General features: G+C 32.6%; 1 protein-coding gene across 1 annotated transcript in view; it reads right to left on the bottom strand.

The window, feature by feature from the left end:
- Positions 1-15,000, bottom strand: part of LOC131944245 (uncharacterized) — a 61,431-nt gene that overhangs the window by 17,406 nt on the left and 29,025 nt on the right. Inside the window, exons 11-13 of the mRNA XM_059304784.1 lie at positions 14,799-14,817; positions 7,849-7,931; positions 5,480-5,513 (exon numbers count right to left, since the gene is read on the bottom strand). Of these exons, the coding sequence (XP_059160767.1) occupies positions 5,480-5,513; positions 7,849-7,931; positions 14,799-14,817 (136 nt within the window). The remainder of the gene's footprint in view (positions 1-5,479; positions 5,514-7,848; positions 7,932-14,798; positions 14,818-15,000) is intronic.

The raw sequence follows: 15,000 nt of genomic DNA, 5'->3' as shown, positions 1-15,000 counted from the left end.
TAGATGTAGATGTAGATGTAGATGTAGATGTAGATGTAGATGTAGATAAAGATGTAGATGTAGATGTAGATGTAGATGTAGATGAAGATGTAGATGTAGATGTAGATGTAGATGTAGATGTAGATGTAGATGTAGATGTAGATGTAGATGTAGATGTAGATGTAGATGTAGATGTAGATGTAGATGTAGATGTAGATGTAGATGTAGATGTAGATGTAGATGTAGATGTAGATGTAGATGTAGATGTAGATGTAGATGTAGATGTAGACGTAGACGTAGACGTAGATGCAGACGTAGACGTAGACGTAGACGTAGACGTATACGTAGACGTATACGTATACGTATACGTATACGTATACGTAGACGTATACGTAGACGTAGACGTAGACGTAGACGTAGACGTAGACGTAGACGTAGACGTAGACGTAGACGTAGACGTAGACGTAGACGTAGACGTAGATGTAGACGTAGACGTAGACGTAGACGTAGACGTAGACGTAGACGTAGACGTAGACGTAGACGTAGACGTAGACGTAGACGTAGACGTAGACGTAGATGTAGATGTAGATGTAGATGTAGATGTAGATGTAGATGTAGATGTAGATGTAGATGTAGATGTAGATGTAGATGTAGATGTAGATGTAGATTAGATGTAGATTAGATGTAGATTAGATGTAGATGTAGATGTAGATGTAGATGTAGATGTAGATGTAGATGTAGATGTAGATGTAGATGTAGATGTAGATGTAGATGTAGATGTAGATGTAGATGTAGATGTAGATGTAGATGTAGATGTAGATGTAGATGTAGATGTAGATGTAGATGTAGATGTAGATGTAGATGTAGATGTAGATGTAGATGTAGATGTAGATGTAGATGTAGATGTAGATGTAGATGTAGATGTAGATGTAGATGTAGATGTAGATGTAGATGTAGATGTAGATGTAGATGTAGATTAGATGTAGATTAGATGTAGATTAGATGTAGATGTAGATGTAGATGTAGATGTAGATGTAGATGTAGATGTAGATGTAGATGTAGATGTAGATGTAGATGTAGATGTAGATGTAGATGTAGATGTAGATGTAGATGTAGATGTAGATGTAGATGTAGATGTAGATGTAGATGTAGATGTAGATGTAGATGTAGATGTAGATGTAGATGTAGATGTAGATGTAGATGTAGATGTAGATGTAGATGTAGATGTAGATGTAGATGTAGATGTAGATGTAGATGTAGATGTAGATGTAGATGTAGATGTAGATGTAGATGTAGATGTAGATGTAGATGTAGATGTAGATGTAGATGTAGATGTAGATGTAGATGTAGATGTAGATGTAGATGTAGATGTAGATGTAGATGTAGATGTAGATGTAGATGTAGATGTAGATGTAGATGTAGATGTAGATGTAGATGTAGATGTAGATGTAGATGTAGATGTAGATGTAGATGTAGATGTAGATGTAGATGTAGATGTAGATGTAGATGTAGATGTAGATGTAGATGTAGATGTAGATGTAGATGTAGATGTAGATGTAGATGTAGATGTAGATGTAGATGTAGATGTATGTAGATGTAGATGTAGATGTAGATGTAGATGTAGATGTAGATGTAGATGTAGATGTAGATGTAGATGTAGATGTAGATGTAGATGTAGATGTAGATGTAGATGTAGATGTAGATGTAGATGTAGATGTAGATGTAGATGTAGATGTAGATGTAGATGTAGATGTAGATGTAGATGTAGATGTAGATGTAGATGTAGATGTAGATGTAGATGTAGATGTAGATGTAGATGTAGATGTAGATGTAGATGAAGATGTAGATGTAGATGTAGATGTAGATGTAGATGTAGATGTAGATGTAGATGTAGATGTAGATGTAGATGTAGATGTAGATGTAGATGTAGATGTAGATGTAGATGTAGACACCGACACAGACACAGACACAGACACAGACACAGACACAGACACAGACACAGACACAGACACAGACATAGACATAGACATAGACATAGACATAGACATAGACATAGACATAGACATAGACATAGACATAGACATAGACATAGACATAGACATAGACATAGACATAGACATAGACATAGACATAGACATAGACATAGACATAGACATAGACATAGACATAGACATAGACATAGACATAGACATAGACATAGACATAGACATAGACATAGACATAGACATAGACATAGACATAGACATAGACATAGACATAGACATAGACATAGACATAGACATAGACATAGACATAGACATAGACATAGACATAGACATAGACATAGACATAGACATAGACATAGACATAGACATAGACATAGACATAGACATAGACATAGACATAGACATAGACATAGACATAGACATAGACATAGACATAGACATAGACATAGACATAGACATAGACATAGACATAGACATAGACATAGACATAGACATAGACATAGACATAGACATAGACATAGACATAGACATAGACATAGACATAGACATAGACATAGACATAGACATAGACATAGACATAGACATAGACATAGACATAGACATAGACATAGACATAGACATAGACATAGACATAGACATAGACATAGACATAGACATAGACATAGACATAGACATAGACATAGACATAGACATAGACATAGACATAGACATAGACATAGACATAGACATAGACATAGACATAGACATAGACATAGACATAGACATAGACATAGACATAGACATAGACATAGACATAGACATAGACATAGACATAGACATAGACATAGACATAGACATAGACATAGACATAGACATAGACATAGACATAGAGACATAGAGACATAGAGACATAGAGACATAGAGACATAGAGACATAGAGACATAGAGACATAGAGACATAGAGACATAGAGACATAGAGACATAGAGACATAGAGACATAGAGACATAGAGACATAGAGACATAGAGACATAGAGACATAGAGACATAGAGACATAGAGACATAGAGACATAGAGACATAGAGACATAGAGACATAGAGACATAGAGACATAGAGACATAGAGACATAGAGACATTGAGACATAGAGGCATAGAGGCATAGAGGCATAGAGACATAGAGACATAGAGACATAGAGACATAGAGACATAGAGACATAGAGACATGGAGACATGGAGACATGGAGACATGGAGACATGGAGACATGGAGACATGGAGACATGGAGACATGGAGACATAGAGACATAGAGACATAGAGACATAGAGACATAGAGACATAGAGACATAGAGACATAGAGACATAGAGACATAGAGACATAGAGACATAGAGACATAGAGACATAGAGACATAGAGACATAGAGACATAGAGACATAGAGACATAGAGACATAGAGACATAGAGACATAGAGACATAGAGACATAGAGACATAGAGACATAGAGACATAGAGACATAGAGACATAGAGACATAGAGACATAGAGACATAGAGACATAGAGACATAGAGACATAGAGACATAGAGACATAGAGACATAGAGACATAGAGACATAGAGACATAGAGACATAGAGACATAGAGACATAGAGACATAGAGACATAGAGACATAGAGACATAGAGACATAGAGACATAGAGACATAGAGACATAGAGACATAGAGACATAGAGACATAGAGACATAGAGACATAGAGACATAGAGACATAGAGACATAGAGACATAGAGACATAGAGACATAGAGACATAGAGACATAGAGACATAGAGACATAGAGACATAGAGACATAGAGACATAGAGACATAGAGACATAGAGACATAGAGACATAGAGACATAGAGACATAGAGACATAGAGACATAGAGACATAGAGACATAGAGACATAGAGACATAGAGACATAGAGACATAGAGACATAGAGACATAGAGACATAGAGACATAGAGACATAGAGACATAGAGACATAGAGACATAGAGACAAAGAGATACAGAGATACAGATATACAGAGATACAGAGATACAGAGATATCGAGATATAGAGATATAGAGATATAGAGATATAGAGATATAGAGATATAGAAATATAGAAATATAGAGATATAGAAATATAGAGATATAGAGATATAGAGATATAGAAATATAGAAATATAGAGATATAGAGATATAGAGATACAGAGATATAGAGATATAGAGATATAGAGATATAGAAATATAGAAATATAGAGATATAGAAATATAGAGATATAGAGATATAGAGATATAGAAATATAGAGATATAGAGATATAGAGATATAGAAATATAGAAATATATAGATATAGAAATATAGAGATATAGAGATATAGAGATATAGAAATATAGAAATATAGAGATATAGAGATATAGAGATATAGAGATATAGAGATATAGAGATATAGAGATATAGAGATATAGAGATATAGAGATATAGAGATAAATAGATAGACAGATGTATAGATATATAAATTATGCAAATGTGTAATATTTACAAAATGGGACGAAGTGGCCTAGCGGTATAGAGCTGGACATCTAACCCGTAACTCTCGAGTTCTAATCCGGTTTTAAGGCAGGCGACAGTCTCTGGTTCCATCCAACTCTAATGGGTACCTAACTTATTTTAGGGTAAGTAAAGGCGGCTTGGCATTCTGCTGACCTTACTATCTCTTTATACTTGCTCCGTAGACCGTCAGGTTTAAATGGAACTTAACTTACTACTTACTAATATTTGCAAAGACAAAATGCGAATACTATACTATGTGGTGATGTAAATATGTTGTTATTTCTACAACGCCCTTACATTAAAAGAACTGTACTGTTATGTTCTGTATTTTTTTAAACGTGTTTATTTATTTATTAAAATTAGGTATCATTCTAACAATACAGCTCAAATACAAAGGTCCAATTGTCACACACATATACAGGGGGGGGGGAGGGTTACACCCTCAATTCCAAAATAGCATTGACGATATCATTGTTATTATTTTTAAGTGCTTTGACATCCTTGGCTTTAGAAACATTGGCCTGAGACATGACGAGTTCAATATCCTTTTGTTCAACACCAGTCTCATCAATCTCTTCTTCATCCTCTTCAGACTCCTCTTGGATGAGCTGTGATACCGTGCTAGCGGCTAGCCTGTTCACCTTTATGTTTTGTATAATCTGAATTTGTGTGTAATAAGTTCATTCACAACTTCAATAAAACTTTTATTGATCAATTTATAAAATGCCCCTGTCTTAAAACTTATTGTTTTAACACAAAGGTCTAACATGTCTGGATAAAAATGTAGGTGCTAGTGGTGTTGAATGCGTTTTACCACATACATGTATTTAAACGTTAAGCATTATATGCCTATATCTTAAAATTGGTAAAATAATTTTTCTTACTTTAGAAAAAATAGTTTTTTTTTAATCTAACATGAATATATAACAATTTGAATTATCGCCTTTAGTGAAAGCGAAATCGACTTACCAAGATTTGAAAAGTTTTGTAGAGCTGATTGTACCTGGAAATGATAAAAGACCTACGGTCTCCGATTTCATTTTGTGATATAAATATGCAAAAATACTGCAATGCATATGAGAAAGTTAATTTGTGACATTAATTTGTTTTTACTTTACTTTTAATTTCACAAAACAAAACATCTTTCCCATCTGAATTCTGAAACTGATGATGTAATAAGTGAAGTAATATTATATATATATATATATATATATATATATATATATATATATATATATATATATATATATATACAGTGGCGTAGCGAGGTCGGGTGTCACCCGGTGCGGCACTTAATGGTGTCACCGCCCCAGAGGCGTTGCGACCCTTCCCGGTGACTAACTTTCAAGTTTTCGATTTGCACCCCCCCCCATCAAACTTTCGATTTACACCCCCCCTCAAGTTATTGATTTGCACCCACCCCCCTCAAATTTTCGATTTGAACCCCCCCCCCCACCCCCCTCAAGTTTTTCTCTATATATTTTGCTCTTTTTTGCCTTGGTGTCACCCCCCTAAATGGTGTCACCCGGTGCGGTCCGCACCCCCCGCGCCCCCCCCTCGCTACGCCCCTGTATATATATATATATATATATATATATATATATATATATATATATATATATATATATATAAAGCAATGTATGTGTGTGTGCCTGTCTGGCTGTCTGGCTGTCTGTGTGTCTTTTATGCATTACCACACCTCTTAACACATCGCCGTCGAACTTTGGGAAGTTGTTAAGAATATTCCTGTGGAGGTTTCTGCGGAAAAAAAAAATTCAAATTCGCAGGAGTGGCGCCCCGGCAGGGCACGATTTGTTTTTTCTCTATATACGGTATATAAAAATAATAAAAGTGAATTGCAATGACACCGTTCATCCGATAGGCATGACAGTTTGCGGAGTTCAATATAAAACTCTAGGGAAGGGTTCTGTAAAAAATCATTTTTAATTTCGCAAGGGCAGCGCCACGGGAGGTTGCGATTTTTTCTATATACGGTATATAAAAATAAAAGTCGATTTTGGTGCAGTGTTTCTTCGGTGGGAAACCTTGATCCGATAGCCATAAGACTTTGGGGGAGTTGATTGAGACACCTTGGGTAAGGGTTTTGTAAAAAAATCAGTTTTAATTTCGCAAGGGCTGCGCCACGTAAGGTTGTGTTTTTTCTCTATATACGGTATAAAAAAATAATAAAAGTGAATTGCGGTGACACCGTTCACACGATCGCCATGAAACTTTGGAAAGATGTTGAGGTTTCTGCGCTAAAAACATTTTCAAATTCGCAGGGGTGGCGCCATGGCAGGGCGCGATTTGTTTTCTCTCTCTCTATATGGTATATAATATTAAGTCGATTGCGGTCTCACAACGTTCATCCGATCGCCATCAAACTTTGGGGAATTGATTAGAACACTCCAGGGAAGGTTTCAATTTAAAAAATCTTTTTTTTTTAAATTTCGCAAGGGCGGCGCCACGGAATGGTGCGATTTTTCTCTATATACGGTTTATATAAATAAAAGTCTATTTTGGTTTCACACCGTTCATCCGTGTACCAGGAAACTTTGGGGAGATGATTAGACCACTCAATGGTAGGGTTCTGCAAACAAAAATATTTTTTTAATATTGCAAGGGCGGCGCTCCCGGGGGGAAGCGATTTTTTTCTCTATACACGGTATATAAGAAATAAAACTCGGATGCGGTTCAACCGATTGCCATGAAACTTTAGGGAGTAGATGAGAATACTCTCGAGAATATTTCTGCGAAGAAGAAAACTAAAGTTTTTTATGGGCGGCGCCATGTAGGGTACAATTTTCGTCAATACACGGTTTGGCGCTTTACGTTTGTTTTCTTTTTTGTTTGTATTTGTGTTTCCGATTGTGTTTTGTGTTTACGTTTACGTTTGTGTTTGCGTTTTCTTTTCTGTTTGAGTTGTGTTTGCGATTTTGTTTCTGTTTGCGTTTGTGTTAAGATTGTGCTTTCTTTTTTGTTTGTATTTGTCTTTGCGTTTGTGATTGAGTATTACGTTTGCGTTGGGTTTCTGCTTTTGTGTTGGTGTTTTTTAATTGCGTTTTTTTTGTTCGCATGTTTTCCTTTGTATTTGTGTTCATTTGGTACGTTTAAAGAATGACTGACCGTGGCGAAGCACGGGTAAGCGGCTAGTAAATATATATATATATATATATATATATATATATATATATATATATATATATATATATATATATATATATATGTATATATATATATATATATATATATATATATATATATATATATATATATATAAATATATATATATATATATATATTTATTTATTTATTTATTTATTTAAACTACCGTTTACCTGTTTCATTGATTCCATATTGCTTACAGCAACTTTATTTATTTCAAAAGCTATAGTAGTCTGCAGTGTTGCCGTGACGTTCTCTAAATAATGAAATACAAATCAAATAATAAAATTAAATATATAGAATTATATATACATATATATGTATGTATATATATATATATATATATATATATATATATATATATATATATATATATATATATATATATATTACACGCTAGAAAAAATTGCTTAAAATTATTAACAACTTTACTGTTTGAAAAACAAATTATATTTCAATGTATTAAATGTGGTTAGACTGTTGTATTTACATGTATTTAGTGAATAATTTTCTTTTATAAAAGAGCTACAGCGCTGATTTTCCAGACTTATCAAAATGGCAGAAAAACAGAAAATACTGTCTAAGTAATTTTATATCTTCTTAAATATGTTTTTTTATTAAGTGCAACATATATTTAAAACGTGTGGAATTACACTATTTTTGTGTAATACAAAGTTGAGAAACAACAATTATTTTTACTACTTTGTTATATCAAAAGTACATCAACCTTCCAATAAGTTTGTCGTTAGCAGCACTTGGCCCCAAGTAGATTGTTACACGAAGGGCCCTATTATGGGACACTATCACGAAACACGGACGTAAATGTTTATGTTATTTTGTTATTTATGATGTAACACATGTTATCTTTGTTAACTTAAACTTAGAGGGGTGGGAGTGTTAAATAGTATTTAAGGTTATTGAATTATAATCTTGACTTATATAGTAGTTATATATTATTGTTTAAAATATTAAGATTAAAATTTATTTTAGGAGAAATTCACATTTTTTATTGTCAGGTGAATTCATCCAGCCACAATAATTTTTAAATGCATAAAAACGTTTTAATAACAAGCGTGTGTGCAATAATGTACTAAACGGGATAAAACAAAAGAATCTCTGCAAATAAATAAGACTTAACTACTTTCTATATAAGCAAAAATACAAGCGGTGGTCGCTTTAAAAATGTATATGTATTGAATATATTTTCCTTTGTTCTAAAACTAAGTAGGAAAAACATTTCTACAAAGTAAAATGTGAGGTCAAACTCAATATAAGTGCATGGACATACAAATATTGAATGGGAAGGGATTCATTGATACGCTTCACCAATCATATTACACGACAGTAAATTAAAAAAAATTCATGATAGGTTGCGCCTAACCACGTGGGCTAGGTAGCCATCTTGTTATTACATAAACAAAACATCGCCTTTCTTCATTTGTTTGTTTTATTTGCATATACTACTGTTTAATTTGTTGTTTTAAAATTTATGCAATAACATTTAGGTTAATATTTCAAACTTTGTCAAGAAATGTACAGTTGATTCTCAACTTTGATTGTCATTGCTAGATTATTAAACAATGTTAAGTACGTTTTAATATGTCTGTTAGTTTGAAAAATTTAACAAAGCCCAACCCCTTCATCCCCTGCTCGTCAATCAATCAATTGCCAGATTATAATCTTGTTACATCATTATGTCATAGGCTTTGAACGGGCTGATCAGACTTTATATCGGACTGCAATGTGTTAATACTCTGTGTAGAATTTCCTAGCAACGGATGTAAATAGGCATACTAGATGGAAAAGCTGATAAGCATTCACTTATGCAGCGAACGAAAAAATAGTGCCTTACGCTAACTACACGGATATTTTATCAAGGTTGAATGAACTTAAATAATGTATGGCTAATCGGATCTTCACACACTATCAAGTGGTAGGGAGGAGTGCGTATGAGTGAAGTGGGGGTGTATCTAGCCTCCAGCGATGTACACAGGAAAGTATAGTAGTTAATTATCAAGAGGTAATGAACTTGTGTAAGTTACAATTTAAGTAGTGATAAACATTTTATTGATGTGAGACTAGCGTCGTTCAAGAAGAACGTAATCTGGTTTGTTAAATAGTTGTTCTGATAATAACACTCTACTAATAGGATATGTATTACTTAAAAGTTATCAACTCATTACCTGTTGTATACATATTTTCTGCTAACATAGAAAAATACATCTAAAACTTTACAACATAAATTAACACGTATTTTATTAGTCAAATGGCTCTTCCACACAGAATAAGAACTATTTTTTTCTGTTTTCTATAAGAGGAAACACCTAGTGCCCTTTTCCACCATTCTTTTCACTTTTTCTCAACTTTGCATTTTTACCCAAAATACCAACTATTAAGTCTTTGCAACCCTTTTTCTCATATATTATAGCACTTACAACACTACTTTTGTAAATTTAAATTACTACGCTACATAAGATATATTAATAATATCACCACACCCTCATTTTCGTAAGAAGTGTTATGTAAAAGTTTGCATTAATAAACCGAGAGTGAGCTCCCCTAAACTTTCTCGAATAGTCTCATATAACACTATAGGGGGTGGCAACTCGGGATATGTCTCCATTTTTAATTACTTAAATTACTTAAATAGAATATAATCTCGAAGAAAATAGAAATGCGCACCAAGTGAACCCCAAACAATGTGTATAATAGTGCGGAATATTATTAGTACTATAAATTCACATGCGTTTTTATGAAATTGGAAATAGCGTAAATGACTACTTCCGTTTAACGGACATTTCTCAAAATTTGTGAGGAGGCAGAGAATTGGAGCTGTTACTTACATATAAATATTCATTTACCTATCTGAAACAGTACACAAGTTATATGCTTTTAAAAATTGAAAGCAGAAAAAGTTCCACTGCTGATTATCGGAAATAGCTGAAAAGTTGATACAGAACTACATATTTGATATAATACTTGCATATGAAATTTCATCAAACTATCTGTAACGGTACTCAAGTAAACGTGTTCACAGACACACATATACACATACACACACATACACACAGACATATGGACAAAATTGCAAAACTATGTTTTTTCGACTCAGGCTGGTGGAAAACGTCGAGATTTGTAAAAAGCCCGCTATTTTGTAGCACGATTACAAGACTTCCTCTATACATCGATTACAAGAAAGTAAAATGCATTCTATTATAAAATTAAAAAAAAAAATAATGTAGAATTGCATAGTTTAAAAGAAAAATAAACCGGGAGTGATCTCCCCTAAACTTTCTCGAATATTCTAATATAACACTACTTGGGATGTCAACTCGGAATATCGACATGATTTTTGTTTACTTAAACGTTTAAAAATAGAATAAAATCTAGTAGAAAAAAAATTGCGCACCAAGCGAGCACCAAAACCAAATGTGCGTAATAGTGCGCAATATTATTAGTACTTTATAAATTTGCATGCGTTTTTTGAGAAATCGGAAATAGCGTAAATTAGTAGTTCCGTTCAACGGAAATTACTCAAAATTTGATTGAAGGTAGAGAATTAAATCTTTTACTTACATGTGAAATTTCATTTATCTATCTGAATTAGTAATCAAGTTATAGGCTTTTGAAAAATTCAAAGTAGAAAAAGTACCACTTCCGTTTATCGGAAATCGCTCAAAAGTTGATACGATTTTGATAAAATACTTATATATGACATTTCATCAACCTAGCTGTAATGGTACTCAAGTTATCGTGTTTACAAACGGACACACACACACACACACACACACAGACAGACACAGACATACGGACAAGATTGCAAAATTATGTTTTTCCGTATCAGTGAGGTGTAAAACGTAGAGATTTGTAAAAATATCGATTTTTTTTTGCACGATTACAAGACTTACTGTCTGTGTGTGTGTGTGTGTGTGTCTGTTTGTAAACACGATTACTTGAGTGCCGTTACAGCTAGGTTGATAAAATTTCATATACAAGTATTTTATCAAAATCGTAGATCCGTATCAACTTTTGGGCGATTTCCGATAACCGGAAGTGGTACTTTTTCTACTTTGAATTTTTCAAAAGCCTATAACTTGCGTACTTTTTCAGATACATAAATAAAATTTTACAAGTAAGTAAAGATCTAATTCTCTACCATTTGTTAAATTTTGAGTAATTTCTGTTGACCGGAAGTACTAGTTTACGCTATTTCCGATTTCTCAAAAACGCACGTAAATTTATAAAGTACTAATAATATCCCGCACTATTATGCACATTTTATAAGGCATTCACTTGGTGTGCAATTCTTTTTTTACGAGATTCCATTCTATTATAAAAAGTTTAAGTAATTAAAAATGGATTACAGATATAGTCTATGTCCTAAGTTACCATCCGTCGTAGTTTTATATTAGAATATCCGAGAAAGTTTAGGGGAGATCACTCCCGGTTTATTTTTCATATGTGGTACGTATCCTTAAGTGTGTTGTATTAATTGGGTGGGACGGGTGGGGTAGGGAGATAACGGTTCAAGGAGAGTGACATCACTATTTTTACATTTGGTGTGTTTTATGAAATGTAGGTGAATTGCAACTTTGTTTGATCAATATCAATATAGCCATCGTTAGCACACAACATGTAATACGTTAAAAAGTGCAGATGGATTCGACTTCATCAGAAGTGTCACAACTCAAACATGTCTAGATACGCTCAGCCTACACACCTATACATTGTGAAAGTTCATAATACACAAGACAGTAAAATAGTATTTATTGAATATTCACGCAGAAGCACTGTGTATAGAAACTACCGTTTTGATGGTAATTATAGCGAAGTATATTAGCTTAGATTGGTGGAGCGGGTAGTTTGCCATTTCTTATTCTTATAAATAAAAGATTAAGCACAATACACTTATTCTGGCTGACCTCTGTTTGCGAAGATGCACCGCTGACTTCGGTGGGTAATATTTATGTGAAAGAAAAATCTTTTTTTCCTAAGCATGCTAAATAAAATCGTGGTTATGGTTTTTATTTATTTTTGTGTTAATGTTTGTGTTTAGGTTTCAGGTTGAGGTTTTGGTAAGAATAATTCTTTATGTTTATGCGGTTGCTTTATTAGGCTTAGAAGTACGGGAATAACAGAGGGTTTATGTTTATTTATATGTATATTATATGTACATGCTTGTAGTTTAGGTTGAGGTTGTAGTGAGGGATGGTTTTTTTATGTTTTTATTTATGTTTTTGTTCATGTCAATTTTTGTGTTTATGTTCGAGGATGAGTTGTGGTGAAGGTTAGAATTATGTTTGTTTTTGTGTTTGCCTTTTTATTTTTGTATCCGTTTGTGTTGTTTGTGTTTGCATTGGTGTTTATTTGATTGTATTTTTTAGTCGTAAAAGTGCAGGGAAGGAATAGGGCATATATTAATATTTATGTTTACGTTTGTGTTTATGCGATTGTAGAAGCGTGAGTAGGAGAAATGATTTATATTTATGTATATGTTTGTGGGTGAGGCTATGGTTAAGGTCCGTTTATGTTTAAGTTTGTTTTTTTCCGTATGTCTGAGGTTAAGGTCGTTGTGAGGATTATAATTAACGTTTACGGTTACGGTTAAAATAAAGGTCACGTTTAAGTTAACATTTTAGGTTTAGGTTTACATATATGTTTGTCTTTTTGGTTGTGGTTGTGATAGTGGTTGGTTGTGGTTAGGGTTAGAGTTGGGTCTATATATTATTTCTCATTTGTCCATATGTACCGTGCAGGGCCTGGTCGGGACCGCTAGTATAAATATATATATATATATATATATCAAGCCTGTTGAAAATTTGTTCTGCTTGTGTTTTAACATTATAATTTTTATGTAAGGAAATGGGCATCCAAACATTTGCTTTTCTTAATTATTATTTTGAAATGAAGACTAAATTAATAATATAAATATTTAAATAAAGGTTCTGATTAACGGAACACAGGATTAAGCTTCTGTATTTCAGTCATTCTTGACAGCACGCTAGATTTGAAGTTTCTCTTTTTACGATTTTCTGGGGCCAAAAAGGAGTATTAAACATTTATTTTAAAATGCTTTTTCTGTTCTTAAATAAGTTAATGCGTTATTTTAATGTGGTTTATCTCTAAATGGATATATTTTGTTATGATATTGGTTAAATTACTAAATTAGGAATTTTTAAAAAAATTAGTGAATAAATTTAAAATAAACCGGGAGTGATCTCCCCTAAACTTTCTCGAATATTCTTATATAAAACAACAGGGGATGGGAACTCGGGATGTAGTTATGATTTTTAATCAATTTTAAATACATAAACTTTTAAAAAAAAATAGAATCTCATAGAAAAAAGGATTGCACACCAAGCGAACGCCGAATAAAGATGTTCATAATGGTGCGCAATATAATTAGTACTTTATAAATTTAGATGCGTTTTTGAGAAATCGGAAATAGCGTAAATTAGTACTTCCCGTAAACAGAAATTACTCAAAATTTAACAGAAGGTAGAGAATTAGATCTTTTACTTACATGTGAAATTTCATTTATCTATCTGAAATAGTACTCAAGTTATAGGCTTTTGAAAAATTCAAAGTAGGAAAAGTACCACTTCCGGTTATCGGAAATCACTTAAAAGTTGATACGGATCTACGATTTTGATAAAATACTTATATATGAAATTTCATCAACCTAGCTGTAACGGTACTCAAGTTATCGTGTTTACACACAGACACACAGACAGACAGACAGACACACAGACATACGGACAAGATTGCAAAATTATGTTTTTCCGTATCAGTGAGGTGTAAAACGTCGAGATTTGTAAAAATCTCGATTTTTTTTTTGCACGATTACAATACTTTCTCTATACTAAGTATATACGAGAAAGTAAATATACATATATACATATATTATATATATATATTATACATATATATATATATATATATATATATATATATATATATATATATATATATATATATATATATATATATGTATATGTTTTTATGTAAGGAAAAAAAAGTTTTTTCAGAAGAGGTTGGGGATTATTCATCTAATTCTGTATTTGCTTCAAACACACAACCTGTAAGATAGTTTAATGCTTGCGAATAAAAGTGCTTGACCTACCTAATAGTTCTTTTTGTACCTAAAAACAAGAGTGTACATATCACTAATTTTATTATATATATATATATATATATATATATATATATATATATATATATATATATATATATATATATATATATATATATATATATATATATATATATATAAAAATGGATAAAATATGTAAGACTGCTGTTATATATTACTGTACATACACATT

Source organism: Physella acuta, unplaced genomic scaffold, assembly GCF_028476545.2.
Source record: "Physella acuta isolate Inbredline_101_S28 unplaced genomic scaffold, ASM2847654v3 ptg000486l, whole genome shotgun sequence".
Lineage (NCBI taxonomy): Eukaryota > Metazoa > Mollusca > Gastropoda > Physidae > Physella > Physella acuta.
This window is presented reverse-complemented; position numbering and strand designations above follow the sequence as displayed.